Source organism: Perognathus longimembris, chromosome 17, assembly GCF_023159225.1.
Source record: "Perognathus longimembris pacificus isolate PPM17 chromosome 17, ASM2315922v1, whole genome shotgun sequence".
In the NCBI taxonomy this organism is placed as follows: Eukaryota; Metazoa; Chordata; class Mammalia; order Rodentia; family Heteromyidae; genus Perognathus; species Perognathus longimembris.
Window position 1 is genome coordinate 32,947,627 of NC_063177.1, and position 18,479 is coordinate 32,966,105.

General features: G+C 45.1%; 1 protein-coding gene across 1 annotated transcript in view; it reads left to right on the top strand.

Moving 5' to 3' along the window:
• The window catches only part of Ca10 (carbonic anhydrase 10), a 443,665-nt gene that overhangs the window by 408,153 nt on the left and 17,033 nt on the right, over positions 1 to 18,479 (top strand). Inside the window, exon 5 of the mRNA XM_048366537.1 lies at positions 14,067 to 14,162. Within this exon, the coding sequence (XP_048222494.1) occupies positions 14,067 to 14,162 (96 nt within the window). The remainder of the gene's footprint in view (positions 1 to 14,066; positions 14,163 to 18,479) is intronic.

Below are 18,479 nucleotides of genomic sequence, written 5' to 3' on the forward strand. Positions count from 1 at the left end.
AAAGACCAAGAGGTAAGGAATCTTTTTAAATGTGTGTGCCCCTCATGAATACCTAAATCAGGGCCAGCCATCAGGGCCTCGTGCCTGCTACTCAGGAGGAAGAACAGGAAGGTCACAGCTGGAGGTCAGCCAAGGCAAAAATTTTGTGCGACCTCATATAAAGGAATAACTGGGCGTGGTATCCCAGCTACGATCATCACCAGCTGCATGCCAGTAGAGAGGTTGAGATCAGGAGGAAAACAGTTCCTTTGGTCTCCTCCTGTGTCTGGGAGTTTGTCATCCAAAACCACTGGGTTGTATGTGAATCTTTAACTCAGTGCTGCCACAAGAAAGTGCTCGCTCAGAGGAAGTACCCCACAGGAAAACAGTTTGACCATTCCTCGAGAAAATAAGCAGCAATTCCACTCCTACGCATACACACAACATAAATGAAAATAAGTACTCACACAGAAACGTGTAGCCCTGGGTTCTCAGAGTCCACTTGGAGTAGCTGTGGCCCATCTCATAATCAGCCATCACTGACTTACCACAATACTTAGGACAGGCACAACGATCACAGTGCCTGTGTGTGCCCCTCCAGATTCCCACGGGGTGGGGGATGTTCCAGACGTGAATGTCATGTATATCCTCCCCAATCCCAGGGCAGGTCCAGCACTTTGGCAAGCAAGTGGCCATGCACCCCCTCCTAGCAGCTGCCTCATAGGCAATATCCTATGCAAAGCTTCCTTTTTAGCCACTTGCCTGTTTGAAGTTTATCTTTTTGGGGGAGTGGGGGAAAGGAGGTTGCCAGTATTGGGACTTGAACTCAGGACCTCGTGCTCTCATTTGTCTTTTTCACTCAAGGCTGACACTCTACCACTTGAACCACAGTTCCACTTCCAGCTTTTTTAACTGGTTTAACTGGTTTAACTGGTTTTCCGGCTGGTTAACTGGAGATAAGAGTCTTGTGGACTCTTTTGCCCAGACTGGCTTCACACCTTGATCCTCAGATCTCAGTCTTCTGAAAAGCTAGGATTACATATGTGAGTCACCAGCACCCAACTTTGTGACTGGTCTTTTGTGGATAAACTCTCAGCTCTCTGTTTATTTAAGCCATGTGAGGGCAAAGGCTGTGTGCTGGAGATGAAAGGCAACCGTGCTAATTCCATGTTAATGACAGCAGAGCAATTTTCTTACAGGAAATAACCAGTTACCTTAATCATTTTAAGTAGTTATTAGCAATCGCCTAAAAAGAATGGCTATGCTTATCACAATACATGCACAAAAGAAATGAAGACATGAATAACGAGACCTTAAACAGATTTCTGGCATCTTCCTTCTGGCTAGTATTAAATGGTATTAATCTTTTTAACTGACTTCAAACCTGAGACCACAGCCGCGTGATAAAGCGTGCAGTGAACTACTGGAATTAAAGGTGGTCTTGCCAGATTTATAGTGCCAATTTACCAACAGCACAAGCACGCCATCCCACTGGGAGGAAGGCCATAGAAAAGGAAGAATGACAGGTAGATGTATGGATTAATTAATAAAATGCAGATAATAGCATCTGCTCCAATAGTCATACTTCTTCCGAGGCTGCTCTATATATGTCTGTGGGAAGAGAAAAATACAAACAAATCAAAACGTGCTGCACTGTATCGTTAACTGTGTACCCCAGCCCTCCCCCCCACCCACCCCCCGTCCCCCAAAGGTGTTAGGAAATGAATGAAATGCATTCATTTGTGTCACGCCCACAGAGAAGAAAAAGTTAGATGCGAACAAACAGTAAAGCGCTTGGTGGATGGTTTTACAGTTTTAAGGCCTGTCAGGTCATTTATTTTCCTAAGTCAAGAGGGTTGCTTTTCCTCCCCGTGGTAGTTGTGCTTTGTAAAGGAGATAAAACATTCACTAGAAGCCACCAAGCGTACTTGGCTCCTACAACAGGCCTCTTTTTTAATGAAAGTCCTGGAGTAATGACCTCTGCCCTCAAGCAGCTCTTCTTCTATTGGGGTGCTATTTCTATACGCAAAGCATCAGGCCAGGAAACAGCATAGGGCATGCTATGGGTGTACACTGAGAGGCAAAGCTTCAGCCTGGCTTTAAGGATGAGTAAGAGTTCGCCAGAAGATAAAGGGCATTTCTGGTGGAGGAAGCAAATGTGTTCAAACAGACAGATGTGTACCCAAACATGTATGGCCAGGAATCTGCATTGCCTAAGTGTAGCTGGTAGCTAGAGCAGGGAAGTGAAAGGTAAGACTGGGGTTCATGAAGGGTCTTTGGGGTCACGGAAAAAGAGTCAAGACCTTTCCTTCCCGAAGGAGAGTGAGGTGATTGAGAAGGATCCCTAGGCTGGGAGTAAATGTCTAGACTTAGCTATCTCAATGATGATGGCAAAGCGACTGGTTTGAAGCGTTGTGGGATGGGTTGTAAGCAACCAACACAGTCATTCAGGCAAGATCAGCTGAGGTTCTGAACCAAAACAGCAGCACTGAGAACAAAACAAACAGGAACAATTACAAGAATTGCTAGGTACATTAAGGAAAGCCACAGGACCTAGAGACTAATGGAATCCTATGAAGAATGAAAACAAGTCTCCAGGTGGGCAGATGCAGAGGCTAGAGGACACTGAGTTGAAATAAGGGATGCAGAAGGAGGAGATGTTCCAAGCAAAGTTCAGGATGGCAACAAAGGAGCTTGGCTTGGGCTGTGCTGAGACTGATTATAAAATCTCATGGTGCTGCTAGGGACTGGTGGCTTATACCTATAACCCAAGCTACTCAGGAGGCTGAGATCTGAGGATCAAAGTTCAAAGCCAGCCCAAACAGGAATGTCCATGGGATTCTTATCTCCTACTAACCACCCAAACCACACAGAAAGTACAGCTGTGGCTCAAATGGTAGAACACCAGCCTTGAGTAAGGGCTTGAACTCAGATCCTGAGTTCAAGCTCCAGCACACACACACACACACACACACACACACACACACACACACACACACGAGTTAAAGTAAACCCCATTTTCATGCAGCCCCCGTTTTGTTGTCTGTTAAAACTTTGAGTAACCCAGGCCACCAATTATCCCGGCTAGCAGGACAAGCATCAGGAAACTCCCTGCTTAACTCTAACCGCCTGGGAATGCTTAACTCTAACCTCCCTGGAATGACTCGAGTCCTAAGCCAATCAGATTTGTACCCGTATCCTAATCTTGCTTGAACACCTGATTGCTGTAACTTGGTTTTTTGCCTTTTTAAGTTCTGTGAAATCTCAGCTCAGGGCCTTCCTCCTAACCTCCGCTGTGTCGGTGGGTAGGATGAGGCCTGATCTGCAGCTCGCCTGAATAAAGCCTTGCTTTTGCATTTCGGAACGTCTGGCTCTCAGTGGTCTTCTTGGTGGTCTTCTCACAACTTGGGCATAACAACACACACATCATAGTGCTGCCGTGTGTGTGTGTGTGTGTGTGTGTGTGTGTGTGTGTGTGTGTGTGTGTTGGAGGAAAGGTAATCAAGAACATGAGCTGAAGGGATAATGGTAGTGGTGGTTTGTGGAATTAGGTGTATGGGGGGGGTGGCTAATACAAAATGTGAGCAGAGGATAATTTCAGATTCTGGAGTGTCTGTTACTCATCTGGTATGTGCTAGGTGTTTCTCCTATGTTAACTTACAAAATCCTAACCAAGCACTGGTGGCTCATGCCTCTAGTCCTAGCTACTCAGGAAGCTTGAGAGCTGAGGATCCCAATTTGAAGCCAGCCTCAGCAGGAAAGTGCATGAGACTCTTATCACCAAATCCAGAAGAAGAACTGTGGCTCTAAGAGGTAGAGCACTAGCCATAAGCAAAATATAGCACAGGGACAGCACCCAAGCCCTGAGTTCAAGCCCCACAACTGACAACGAAGGAAGGAAGGAAGGAAGGAAGGAAGGAAGGAAGGAAGGAAGGAAGGAAGGAAGGAAGGAAGGAAGGAAGGAAGGAAGGAAGGAAGGAAAGAAGGAAGGAAGGAAGGAAGGAAGGAAGGAAGGAAGGAAGGAAGGAAGGAAGGAAGGAAGGAAGGAGAGTACAGAATTCTTACAATTGAGGAAGTTATGGTATCATTCTCATCAGAAAATTTAAGGTTTAACTCACGCTCTGAGTCAGTCATTCAGTGCAGAGCCTGGGTCAGCTTTCTAGCTCAGCACTATTTTCTGAAATTGCTATAAACACAGAGAAGTTGAGATTTAATGCTGAGTAAAACTCAGATCTTAGTAGTTTTAAGAAATTCAAATGGAAGAAAGGCTGGGCAGGATGTTACATGCCTATAATCTCAGCACTGGGGAGGCTGAGGCACCAACTTGGGCTACATAGAGACCCTATTTTAAGAAGGGGAAATTATAGAATAAGAGTTAGAGAGGGTTATTTATATTTGATTGGAATTCACTGTATGCATGGATGAAAATATCCCAGTGAAACCCCTCTGTAGGGATAGAATGTGCTTATAGAGACAGAGAGAGACAGAGAGAGAGAGAGAGAGAGAGAGAGAGAGAGAGAGAGAGAGAGAGAGAGAGAGAGAGAGAGATCAAATCCAGAAGGCCAATCTGGAGGAGATGGCTATTTAAGAGGGGTTTTCAGGTGACAGAAATTGCAGTACAAAAGAAAAAAATTGAAGTAGTCTTCCAGGCAAAGACAACACAGGCCAAGTCCAAAATGTGTGCAGTTCTGAGGTTCATGCAGGGAGAAGCCAGAGCCCTGTAGGGGACAGGCCACACGTTGTAGAGTTACGAGCTCAGCAGAACTAGTGTATGGGCCCTGTTTGAAGATGCATCATTAATTACAAAGCTCTCCATGAGTGTGCCACTTTTCTCCCTCTTGGCACTGTAAATTCCTTGAAGCCAAGTCTGGGTCTCCATTTTGGAATTTCCAAAATGGCGCAGGGCTTGGCACAGAATGGGTACTGCCTCTCCGTGGATGGAAACCACAGTGTCTCCTCTCATCTTGTGAATGGCACAGAACTCTGGCTGTAGTGAAGACCTCCCCGAGCTGACCCAATTTCACTGGTAAATGACAGTGTTGCAAAAGAGAGGCATGACATTTGAGGTAAAGCCTTTGCTTGGTGAATGGCCCAGGGCTACAGGGATAAAAAGAAAATACTGGAAAATTGGGGATCTGCCCACTGGTTTCCAAGGAAAGCCCTGGTGTTGCCACATGCTCACAGATAAGACTTGGAATGGATCTGATGTCTTAATATAGACTGCCCACACGCCTGTTCCCAAATGCTGTCAGCACAATGCTGCCTCTGTTTCCCTCTTGGAGGATATTTTGGGAGCCTGGGACAAGGCCACCATCTGGGCTTCCCCACAGTACAGAAGGAGCCATTCTACTTTGCCTCAGTTCACCACTGTCAGCCTCCACTCAGCTCTTGGTAACCGGATCACAGGATTCTCCTGTAAAACAAAACCTATGGGAGGAGGCGGGACCTGGCTTTGCCCACCACAGAATCAGAGCCCACGGGGGTGCAGCAGAATAGACATCACCACCCACAGGGCACCCTGGCTTCCTGCTGCTACCTTCATGAAATTGCAGAGCATGAGAACTCTGACATTCCTTCCCAAGTTACACAGAAGGAAACAGACATGGACTTTCCTAGCAGTCTGAGTGGCAGGACCAACACACACACACATGCACACACACACACACACACACCACCACCACCACCACCACCACCACCACCACCACCACCACCAGGGCTGTGATGAGTAATGGTTGTTCTATAGTTAACACATGTGTGGGATATAGGGATTGTCGTCAGGATGGAAGCACTGGTGTAATCTGAAAGCCATACAGTGCATGACACACAATGAAGCCACACACACAGTGTCTGGTCCAGACCCAGGAGTTTCACTGGCTGGGAGCAGGGAAAGGCTCTGAGACAGCCTTACCTTAGCCCCTAAGTCCTTCCATCACTGCTCACAATCCCTTTTCTCTTCCTCCAAGGGGTATGTCAACCATCTGCTGGCATTTGGCTTCATTTTCAAATTGTACTAATGTACCAGAATCAATATGGTTGCCCATGTCATCTAAATTCATTTCTGGATAATGGCTTTTTTGCACTCTGTCTACATATGGATGGGAATTTTCTTGGTATTTTTTTTGCCATTTATTTCCTAATAATTAAAATGACCTGTGTGGTATTCCTTGCAATAAGCTAATGTGTGTGTGTGTGTGTGAGTGTGTGTGTGTGTGTGTGTGTGTGTGATTACCAAGCACTGTCTGGTGCTTAGTACTCATCTTTTAAAGTCCTGGATACTCCCTCTAGTTTTTCAGATGCCTGTCTGAATGTCTCCTGTTTCCTGAAATCTGCACTGATAGGTAGTTTTCTTATTCATTTCTTAATAAGAAAAAAAATCACTAATCTGTGATGTCTTTTATGATTCATATAGCTAGGCAGATATTCAAATTGCTTTAAACTTGTCAAGTGTCATGCAAGAGTCCAGGTGATGAGGATTCTGGTTTGGGCGCATAACCCATGAAGAGCAAGAGTGAACTTGAAACAGCAAGAACAGAGTTGGTGGCTGACACTGGTCATGTGACTTCTGAAGAGTTACAGACACCATAGTGAGAGGTCAAGGTTTCCTTCTCCCTATAGGTTTTGGTTCCATAGTCTGTCCCAAAAGTCAGCCTGATGTCATCACCAACCCCTATCTCCCCATATACATCTTTCTCTCCATCTTCAAACTTCTGATGACCTTCATTGTTCTTTTTTTTTTCTTATTTGTTGTCAAAGTGATGTACAGAGAGGTTACAGTTTCATATGTTAGGCCTTGGGTACATTTCTTGTACCTTCATTGTTCTTAAGAAAAGGCAATATTCTTTTTTTCTCAGTGTTGGTACTGAAGTTTGAACTGAGGGCCTGGGCTCTGTCCTTTGGATTTTTTTTGCTCAAGGATGGTGCTCTACCACTTGGGCCACAGATCTACGTCGGGGGGGGGGGTGGGGGGTGGTTGGTAGTGGTGGTAGTTAATTGGAAAGAAGAGTCTTATGGAGTTTTCTATCCAGGCTGACTTTGAACAGTAATCTTTAGCTATTTAGCTCGTTGAGAAGCTAGGATGAGAGGCATGAGCCACCAGCTTCCAGATAAAGGTAACATTCTCAGTCTCCAAGTTTGCTATGATTCATACTCCCTCTTTCTCCTGGGTCATCCTACATCAACCCTCTTTACCTGCTAGTCTTCAGCCTTTGCCTCTCACTCATCAGCATCCTCCATGATACCACAGGGTCCTTGCACATGTGTCTCCCTCTGCCTCTACTGTACTTTCACTTTTCCATCTCTATATGTCCAACACCTGGCTTGGCACAGAGAAAACACAAGTAAGTATATGCTGGAAGGATCCATGGATGAAGACTTGGCCAGCAATTTTTAGATTGGAGAGGCCATGGTTTCTTTGCCTTTGGTTTGTTTAATCACTAGCAAATGGAAAAGGCAAAAAAAAAAAAAAAGAAGAAGAAGAAAAAGAAGAAGAAGAAGAAAAAAAAAAATCACACAGGGCTGCAGTCCCTGCCAAGCCTCTGCTCTGTTTACACAACCACCCTGGCCCCGTCGTTACCCATGCACAACCCAGACGTAAACACGCTGCCTACTGAACCGTTGGTTTAAATATTTGGTTTCAATTCAGTGCAATTCAATTTACTTTGAGGGAAGCTCAGCAGGAAACTCCTATCCTCCCCACCAAGGCTTGCTTCATTGTTGGAAGAATCACAAAACCCTGTACTTAAAAACCTACGTGTTTTCCACAAAAACACCTCAAGGTCTAAAATGGCTGTAACTCGCCAAGATGGCAGACGTGCCATTTATCGTCCAGCCCCCTAGCCAGACATGGTGGTGAGTTCGTCTAGTCCTGCCTCCTCAGGAGGCTGAGGCAAGAGGTTTATTTGAGGCCAAGAGATTAAATCCAGCCTGCTACCCAACACCCCTCCTCTGGGGAAAAATAAATCCAGTCCCTTTGACTCTCAGTGTTGTAATCTCTTTATTCCATCTCATAGTAGATACTCATGGACAGTGTTTATGTGGAGCAAGCTAGCATATTTCTCTTATTTTATACTTCCTGCAGGAGCTGGGCTGACAGGCATACTCAAACACACCCAGGTTTCCTTTTTTTTCTGAATGTGCCTGCCATCCCCACTACAGCAGGATATATAAAATAGGAAGACCACAATCCAAACCAAACTGATCAAAAAGTTAGACCTTACCTCAAAATTAAAATTAGAATTTAATATCAGGAATTGAAGGTAGGTTCCTTTTGGGGAACTATTTCAATGGAATTAGTATGCTGGTTGAATGAAGTAGGAAAAGAGAACTATGATTGGGGCCTTGGTGGCTGATATCTGTTACCCCAGCCACATGAGAGGTTAAGGTCAGGAGGATTAGAGTTCCAAGGTCAACCCAAGCATAAAAACTCACCAACTACTTGATTGTCATAACATATTTTGAATGCGATGTTATCTTTCATTAGTTAACATGCATTTAGGCTTCTTGCATAAATGATTATAAGAGACACTGGCTAACATGCTAACCTCAAACTCTGTCAAAATATATTGGTAAATTTATCTTGCCTTCAACATTTTTGTGGGTAAAAGTCTTTTTTTTTTTTTTGGCCAGTCCTGGGGCTTGGACTCAGGGCCTGAGCACTGTCCCTGGCTTCTTTTTGCTCAAGGCTAGCACTCTGCCACTTGAGCCACAGCGCCACTTCTGGCCATTTTCTGTATATGTGGTGCTGGGGAATCAAACCCAGGGCCTCATGTATATGAGGCAGGCACTCTTGCCACTAAGCCATATCCCCAGCCCCTGGGTAAAAGTCTTGCTGAGAACAGAAGTAGGAAAATGATCCTTGTCTTAATTGAAAAGAGCCATATGATATTATGTGTCTCCATTCATTAAAACAAGAATCTTTATCAGCTCTGAAATACCTATTTAATAACTATTTGACAGAAAGAGAGAGGGGGAGAGAGATCTGAACAAGAGCCTAGCAGAATAGTGCACACCTATAATCTCAGCTATGTGAGACATGGAGATGAGAGAATCACATTTAGAGGTCAATACAATAAAAGTGAGTTTAAAAAAAAAAAACAAAAAACACAAAGCTGGGCCTAGCACACATAGCAGAATCTGGTTTCCAGACCAGCCTCATGCAAACAGCAGGGGACGTCATTTGAAAAATAAAGCAAAAGGGGCTGCTATGTGTGCTATGTGGCAATCATAGTAGACTGCTTGCCTAGAAAGCACAAGTTCAAACTCCAGCCATACCAAAAAAAGTAATAAGAATAGTCTGAACATCTCCTGTTCCAAATGAAGAAACTGAAGCACAGAGCAGACGAGACACAAAAATCCAAGGAAACACTAGCCTTGCATTCCCCAGCATCATCTGCATCCAAACAGGTTGCATTTGTGCAATCTGCAGACTCTACGGACAAAAGCAGCCCACTTGGAAAATCCAATTTTGTCCTCTTCTGGGAGAGAAATGGCCTTCCGTCTGGCTTTCTAGGTCTCAGCGTTAGCTGGACTGCTTTGGGGGGGGGGGGGGGGTCTCCCATCAATGCAATGATGAGCACTTGGTTCCCTGTTGGGGCTCCAAGAGCACACATATCTTAAGAGTCAGGAAGTCAGCATCACCAGACAGAGCAGGTGATAATTGCTGAACCCTGGGGTGAGACTGTGGGGGTTGGTAAATATCACATGGGGCTCCTCTCTGCAGACTGTGTGTGCTCTTACACATCCAGACAAACTCGCTAATAACTTTCTATAAATAAACTCTAGCCTACATCATTGTTCTGGAAAGAAAAAAAAAGAAAAGAAAAACCCTGCTGAAATGCGATCCCCCCCACATCCCGCCTTCCCCTTACCCCCCACCAATATAGCACATCTGCATTTTCTCTTTACTTTCTTGAAGAAAAGTGAAATGAGCCTATCGCTGTGAACTGAATGAACCTGTGACTCTTTGGCTGGGTGACCTCAGAAGAGTCGTTTAAACTCTCTGTGCCTCCGTGTCACCCTTTGTTTCAGGAGCAAATGGGGCGGGGGGTAAGCTCCTCAGTGATATGGAATATAGAGGAAAGGGTCTATCATCCGGAGGGCACTCAGGACCTAAGTGTTAACTAGAATCAAACATATGTGAGTTAACTATGTGGTGTTTTAAAAAAAAAAAAAAAAAAAAAAAAAAACAGTGTTGAAAGGACTAGAAGAGGCTGAATGGTAATGTACACTTATAATTTTAGCTACCCAGGAGGTAGAGATTAGAGGATCGTAGCTGGAGGCCAGCCCAAGTAGAGAGTTAGCCAGACCCCCATCTCAATGCCCAAATCAGAATGCTCTGTGCAGCTGGGGTCTTCAATCCCAGCTACACAGGAGGCGTAGCTAGGAGGATTTCAGTCTGAAGCTAATCCTGGGAAAGAGAAAGCATAAGATACCATTTGAAAAATAACCTAAAGCCAAAAAGTTGAGTATGGTTTAAGTGGTAGAGTGCTCACTGCACAAGGCCCTGAGTTCAAACCCAAGTACCAGCAAAAACAGCGCCTCACCAAATACACACTAGCCCCCATTTAGCTTTCAGAGCTGATACCTTCCCACGATGGGCAGCTCCTAGTGCAGGAACTTCTCCCTGTCTTTTGCTGGCATTTTGAGTGGGAGGAGAGAATCATTCTACTGGATTGCCTACCACTTCCTGCTCAAGTGTGCAGGGAGAGTGCGCTGTAGTGACAAGGCATGTCTCCAAAGCCCTGGCCTGTCCCCAGGTGGCTTTTGTAGACCCCCTGGGTCCCATGGGAGGACCTAGCAGCCAGCAGCATACATCTTGTCCTCAGTAGAAAGCTTTCTGAGCACTGGAAAGAAGGTACCACTCCTGCCTCCTTCCTGCGGCAGTGCTGTGCCACCTGCGGGAAATCCTGGTTGCATGGGGAACCAGCGTGAGGATGATTACACACAGTCCAGGTAGAGTTCCTGCACAGGCAAAGCTCTTCACCCGCCCCTGCCCAGGTGGCTGGCCTTCTCGGGGGCAGAGCAGCTGGCAGTGGAACCATTTGTCTTCATTGGCAAAGTATGTCAGTAATAAACAACACAATAAGCCAAAAGGAAACCACATGACTAGCAAACAGCATGTGCCTCCTCTGTGAGATGCTCCAGGATGCAAGATGCTCAGGGAAGCCTCGGGGTTCAAGGCACCATCTCCCTGAGTGGGCGCTGGTGGGGCTATGGAGGCCCATTGCTTCTGCTCCACATGGTGTCAGCTCCAGCCACTAACTCTCAAGCTGGGGAGCTCTTAACAAATGCAGCACCCAAGTTGCACCTAAAATCAATTAGAACAGAATTGGAGATGAACATGAGGGTGGAGGGGAGCTTTCAAAGCATCTGGGCAATCTGGGTGCCCAGGGGACATGTAGACCACGGTGTGAGATGGTGGTTTCCCTCTCAAGTTCAAGAAAAAGCAAGTGCTTTCTATACTTTTAAAATTCCACTTCCTTTTCAAAGCAATGCAGGCAATGATGAATCCTCTCTTATTCTTTGAGAATCACAAATCACTTTTACATGCACCACCTTATTAGATTCTCAAATCAGCCTTGGAAAGTGCTAACACCATTACAGAAAGATATATGATACACTTGCTGTAACATTGTTTGCAAGAGACAAAAGAAGGAAAAGGAAAGAAAAAAAAATCACATGAAAGCCAGAAACACAGTTAGGTATGTTAGAGAGTGTTCATACACAGTAGGTTATTATTGTGAGTTAAGAGTTAGAAAGAGGGCTGGGGATATGGCCTAGTGGCAAGAGTGCCTGCCTCATACACAGGAGGCCCTGGGTTCGATTCCCCAGCACCACATATACAGAAAACAGCCAGAAGTGGTGCTGTGGCTCAAGTGGCAGAGTGCTAGCCTTGAGCAAAAAGAAGCCAGGGGCAGTGCTCAGGCCCTGAGTTCAAGGCCCAGGACTGGCCAAAAAAAAGAGTTAGAAAGAATTAACTTAAAAAGATAGCCGGATACTGGTGGCTCATGTCTGTAATCCTAGCTACTCAGGTGGCTGAGATGAAGAGGATCACAGTTCAAGGCCAGCCTGGGCAGGAAAGTACCTCCAATTAACCCCGAAAAAGCCAGAAGTGAAGCTCTGGTTCAAAGTGGTAGAACACTATCCTTGAACTCAGAAACAGCTCCCAGACCCTAAGTTCAAACCTCAGGACCTACACATACACATACACACACATACATACACACATACACACACACACACACACACACACACACACACGAAGATAGCCACAAATCCTACCCGCTTGGGAGGCTTAGATGAAGAGGATCACAGCTCAAGGCCAGCCTGGGCACATATAGGAGAAATCTTTTCAAACAATTGATAGACCCAGTGGCTCACTCCTGTTATTCTAGCTATGTATGAGACTGAGATTGGAAGGATCATTCCAGACAAGTCTAGACAGAAAATTCCACAAGACTTGCCCTCAACAAGAGAATTTGAGTGTGGTGGTGCATGCCTGTGATTCACAGCTATGAGGGGAAGTGAAAAACTGGAGGATTTCAGTGGAGGAGCTCTCAGGCTGGAAGTGAGATGCTATCTCAAAAATAACCAGCACAAAAAAAAAGGGTCAGAGATGTGGCTCGGTGGTGGAACACCTGCCTAAAAAGCTCAAAGCCTTGAGTTTAAACCTTAGTATCCACAAAACATAAATAAATAAGAAAAGAAAAAATATATAGCCACAAACCAGTCTTCTCATTTCAAAAGTCAGGTTGCTAATCAGAGTTATAAGTCATTCTATTGCTTTGAAGCCCTGTGTGTATATGTGCAAGCCTGCATATATATACACACATGTGTGATTTATAAGCACAAAAATGTCTGAAAGTATATATATATATATATATATATATATATATATATATATATATGAGTATACATATACTCAGAATTGGCATACGGAGTTATAAGGGGATTGTCTTTTTATCTACATTGTTAGATTTGTTATGAAATTGTACTTCTCTATTGTTAAAATAAAAAGTCTAAGGCCAGGCATGGTGGTATACATCTGTAAATCTCAGAATGCAGGAAACAGAGGCAGCAGGACAGCAAGCTTGAGTTACACAGTGATTTCAAGTCATGGAGAAAGGGAAGAGAAGGGAAGGAAAGGAAAAGAAAGGAAAGGAACTATTTTTAAGCCATGACTCTGAAATACATACCTATTTTTCACAGGAAGCAGCAGAGCTCAGTGATGTGAGAGTCACTTGATCATATGCCTAAAAACTGATGGTGACTTAGTCTGAACATACATACTTGATTTTTACAACTTACAAAAGGACTCTTTCAAAACTTAGTAAAGGGAAACCTAGAACCACTAGAGTCGGAATCCAGGACTCATTCTGCCCCTTCACCATATGCGACACCAGCATCTTGGTCCTTGCAGGAAGAGGAAGAGGAAGAAGCGAAGGCCTGCATAGCCAGATGCTCTGTGTAGGCTAACTTATGAGGAGACCCAGGAAGCTGCCAGGCCCCTTCCCTCCATCAGAACCACCACAGCCTGTAGACAAGCCAGCCTCCTCCCAGACCTGCCTGGCTGAGGACCTACCCATCCCAGCTCCCAGCCCACATCAGAGCTGTCAGGAAGAGTTACTCCAGCTGCCAGTGATAGCTGTTGGTACAGTGGGAGAGCACATCCACCCCTGCAGGGCTGTTCCATCCCTAATAAGGAACATTCACTTTACACACACTTTAGAGGAAATGTCCTGGGAGGGACACAGAACCAGCTGGACGCTGAGCTTATTAACAGGTCTGTTACAAGAAAACATTTGCAAATATATATGGGTATTTTCGTGTGTGTGTGTGTGTGTGTGTGTGTGTGTGTGTGTGTGTGCACTTTACTCTGTATAGATGCTTGCAAATCCTTCTGAAATGTGTGTGTGTGTGTGTGTGTATTTTACTACATATAGATGCTTGTAAATCCTTCTGAAATCCCTTGACTTCCGAGCTGTTCTTCCATTTACTTTGCAGTTCGTCCTGGTGTAAGAGTATGTAGTGTGCTCCACAGCCTTGCATGCTGGAGGCTCTTCTCATTTCTTGTTCTTCCTTCCCGACAGGTACAGCTCATCCACTATAACCACGAGTTATACACCAATGTCACAGAAGCTGCAAAGAGTCCAAATGGATTGGTGGTAGTTTCTATATTTATCAAAGTAAGTCTTTTGATTCTCTTCTCTTCTGGCCACTCCAGTCTCAATCGGAATATCAATTTACAGTCTCTGTTGGGTTTAACAATAACAAAAGGAACCTAGTGCCAGTGGCTCACACCTGTAGTCCCACCTACTCAGGATGCTGAGAGGTGAGAATCACAGTGCAAAGCCAAGCCAGGCAAATGAATCCCAAGACTCTTATCTCCAATTAACCAGCAAAAAGCCAAAAGGGAAGGTGTGGCTCAGGTGGTGGAACAATAAGCAAGAGCATAAGGCCCTAAGTACCAAAATAAGCCCAAACCCAAGTACCAAAATTTTGTTGATTCATATTTCATGCCTGACAAAGCTGTAGGATCTCCTATCTTGTATGTTGGTGAAAGTCATGGGAAGTCCAGTGCCTTGCAATAACGTAAAAAAGCAAAATGACAGGTTCCATCTTAGAGTATCAGGGCTTCAAGGTTCAGAGTTCAGGCAACTTTTGTCCAAGAGAGAAACTGGAGCTGAGTACAGGGATGGGCTTCAAGTCCCACCCAGCACATTGGAATCCAAGGGGTGGAATCACATCAAGATCCAGGTAGCCCACTGATGCTACCTAATGAAGCTTGTCCTTCATTTGTCCACCTGGGCAAACAAAGGAAATGTGAGACCTCCACCAGCCCCCACCGCCACCCTGCAGACAGGACACTAAGCAACTCATCCAATGTTCCTACACCTGTCCCCTCCCCCATCACATCATACTTCCAGTCTCACTTTCAGGCCTTCTGACAAGCACTGTAGGGCAATAAGACACAACCACCCACGCTGACTTGGCGGCCTTTTAGGCTCCCTACCAGGCCACAATCTTAACAAAAAAAGAAAATCTCCAGCCAGCAAAATTTGCCTTAAATATTCTGGCAGCTGTCAAGTGAAGCTGATAAGCAAGTTCTTAAATATAAAAGAGAGAAAGAGAGAAAGATTTCCTTTCTAATTGGAGGGAAGAGAGAGGGAGAGGAGAGAGAGAAGGAGGGGGAGAGAGAGGAGAGAAGGAGGGGGAAAGGGAGTGGTTACAAAAGACAAAAAGCAAGGTGTGGAAGTTCTTCTGTGAGAAGTCACTGGACAAGCCCTTGGGGCGGTTTTAGGTCACTGTAGAAAGCCTCCCAACCAGAGCATGCATATTAGGCAAGTGTTCTATCAGATGAGATCTATCCCCAGCTCTTTACCACCAAGGAGTTTTAAGAGAGTATAGGCCCCTAGATCACTCCTGGATCCCAAAGTTGACCCTGTGCAGCAGACTTTTAGTCCTATCCAGTCCTTCCCACCTCATAGACTCGCCTTCTCCTAACTTCCTGTAAGAAATAGGTCATGCAGCTTGTAATTAATAGCCCAGCCCATGAACAGACCCAAGTGCTGCCTGATTTTAGTATTCCCACTACATACTCATGACTTTATTCCCACTGCATATTCCATCTTACTCAAGAGAGCTAGAGGGAACAACCAAGGGCAAGAAGACAGAAAACAATGTGCCAGAACATCCCCTACTGACCTGACTGCGGTGTGGAGCCTCAGTTATGAAATTGGTAGCCAATCAGTGCTTTCAGCCTGGCTCATGCTCCTTGATGTAAAGCCTGGGACTTGTCACATATGGTCAAATGTGTCCCAGAGTCACCTCCTCCAATGGCTTCCCCAACGCCAACATTCCCCAAGTTCCTTCTACCAGGCCAGACTGCCTGGTCCCCTCAAAATTCCTAAGGATGGCTCAGGCTCAGCCCCTGACTTTCCCTCACTTTGCTGAAAATTTCCTGCATCTGCAAGCATCAATCCAGGAAGTTCTGGGACGTTCCAGGAGACTGAGTGACTGATAGACCACTGGGTAGGCAAACTTCCTCGACAGCAAACAACCGGCATGTTTCGCAAAATCTTACAGGAGCACTCACTCCCTCGATTGTCAGCAAAATCAGGCTTATGGGTCCAGGTTGTTGGCAGGAACTCATATCCCAGAGCCTGAGGCTGGTATAGAGGCAGTGAGCAGTAGCTGCCTCTTCTCAGGCCACTTTGGCCCCTGAGGATACTTTAGTTCTTTCTGAACAGCCTTGGTCTCAAAATAAACCAGAGCATCTCACTCTTTGTTCCATCTAATCAACTCAACAGATAATCATATCCACAGAGAGTTCTCCCAGGCTGTGACTTGTCATTCACTCATATCAAAATTCCGATTGGGCAGGGACTACAAGCCCACACTCTCCTAGGCACTGATACCAGAAATGATCTTCCTGACTCCTGCTCCTAGCTCCCTGTAAACTGGACCAGGCAAAACAGGAGGTTTAGCCTGAGAGACATTACTTGAGCCAAGAGAAGACGAAGACATGGAGGGGCTAAAAGTCAGAGAGTCTTGTTTATCTGTCTGTTTTATTTCCCTCTGTCCTCAGCTAATCTCCCATTCTTCCAGTGACCACGGGGAACTGAAATTCACCAGTAATTGCTGCTCAATCACACACCATTAACTTCCCACTTACGCTCACTTATACCAAGTACATGCTTTATCCTCTCACCCACGCAGCCAGCACACCAGTGCCCACAAATCATGTGTGCACTTTGAAAAAAATTTCAATTATTTTTAATCAGTTCAAAAGGGGTTGATCTCACCACTAAGGTTTCTCAGATTCACCAGATAACAGGTACCCATGGCACCTGGCAGTTCAAGGCCAGAGCAAGTTCCTCATCTGACAGGACACTAATCCTCCCCTCTTCTCTCACGATTCAGCATCAGCATGAGCAGCTGTCTTTTAAATGCTAAAGAGCATGCCACTGTGGATGTTTCCAGGAAAGAACAGAATAATGTGTTTGGGGTGCATTTTTTCCTTCCACTGAGCACTGTCATACCCTAAACTCTCCTTGATTGTATGGCTTGCAGTACACTCAGGAAACTCTGTGAAAAAGCAAGACAGATGGAGGGAAAATAAACAGCCCATGCTTTCTCCAAACTAAAATTACCTGTTGCTTATCTAACAGTAATAATCATCTGTTACATTTTTTTCCAACCCTCAGAATAAATCAGATTGAAAATGTGGATGTGTCACAACATCCGATTAGCAGCTGGGGCGTAAATTGCAGAGCTGAGCTGAGCTGAGCTGAGCTAAGCAAGGTAGGAGGGAAGTGACTAGGATGAACAGTGGGGCTCAGGAAAGGCTGAGTAAAGGAGAAAATCTTCAGACAACTGTACATAGTATGTGGGATCATATCGTGATTTAACCCACAGTAGTCCCTTGGATCTAAGCCTCTTACAACTTAGATTCTTCTCCTAACAGAGGAATTTGGAGATGTCTATGCATAAGCCTAAAATGGGAACTCATCCCCAAATCTCTAATATAACATTTTGGCCCATCATAGGCATTCAGTAAATATTTATTGGATGGGTAGGTGGATGGATGGATGGATGATATGACTTAGGATGTATTCCAGTCATATAATAATGAGCAGTGGTACACAAGGTTATATGTTATTGTGTGTGTGTGTGTGTGTGTGTGTGTGTGTGTGTGTGTGTGTATGTGCTAGTACTGGGGCTTGAACTCAGGGCCTGAGTGCCACTCCTTAGTTTTTTTGCTCAAGGCTGGCATACTACCATTTGAGCCATAGCTACATTTCCATCTTTTGTTTTGTTTTTAATGTGCCAGTCCTGGGGCTAGATTTCAGGGCCTGGGCACTGTCTCTGAGCCTTTCTGCTCAAAACTCGTGCTCTACCACTTGAGCTGCAGCTCCACTTCTGGCTTTTTTTTTTTTTTTTTGGTGTGGGGGGGGTAGTTTAGTGCAGATAAGAATCTCATAGACTTTCCTGCCCAGGTTCCTATGAACCATAATCCTCAGATCTCAGCCTCCTGAGTAGCTAGGATTACAAGTGTGAGCCACTGATGTCCACTTCTGTATTACATCTTAAAGTGCTTTCTCCTCACCTGGTATCTCTGTCCTGGATAGTTCTTTCTCTCCATTCTCTACACAGATTCATAATCCTTTCCTAACATGTGACTCCTCAGCCTTTGCTCAAAAACCTTTGCGGTTTCCCCCATTCCTACAGAATAACATTTAAATATCCTAACATGACATGCAAGGCCTGATAGGAGATTGCCTCTGCCTGCCTTACTCTAGCCTCATAAACTGTCTTTCACCCACACTCTCAGCTGCAACTACTCTGAAATACTTGCATGAGAAGGCCTGCTTCTAAGTCCCCTGTATCCATGTAGGAACAGGTTCTCTTCACAGAATGCTTTTCCTTGCCTTTCCTCCTCCTGCAAGGTCTGCCACCAAGTCACTTTGCTAACTCTACCCATGCTTTCAGAACAACTTAGG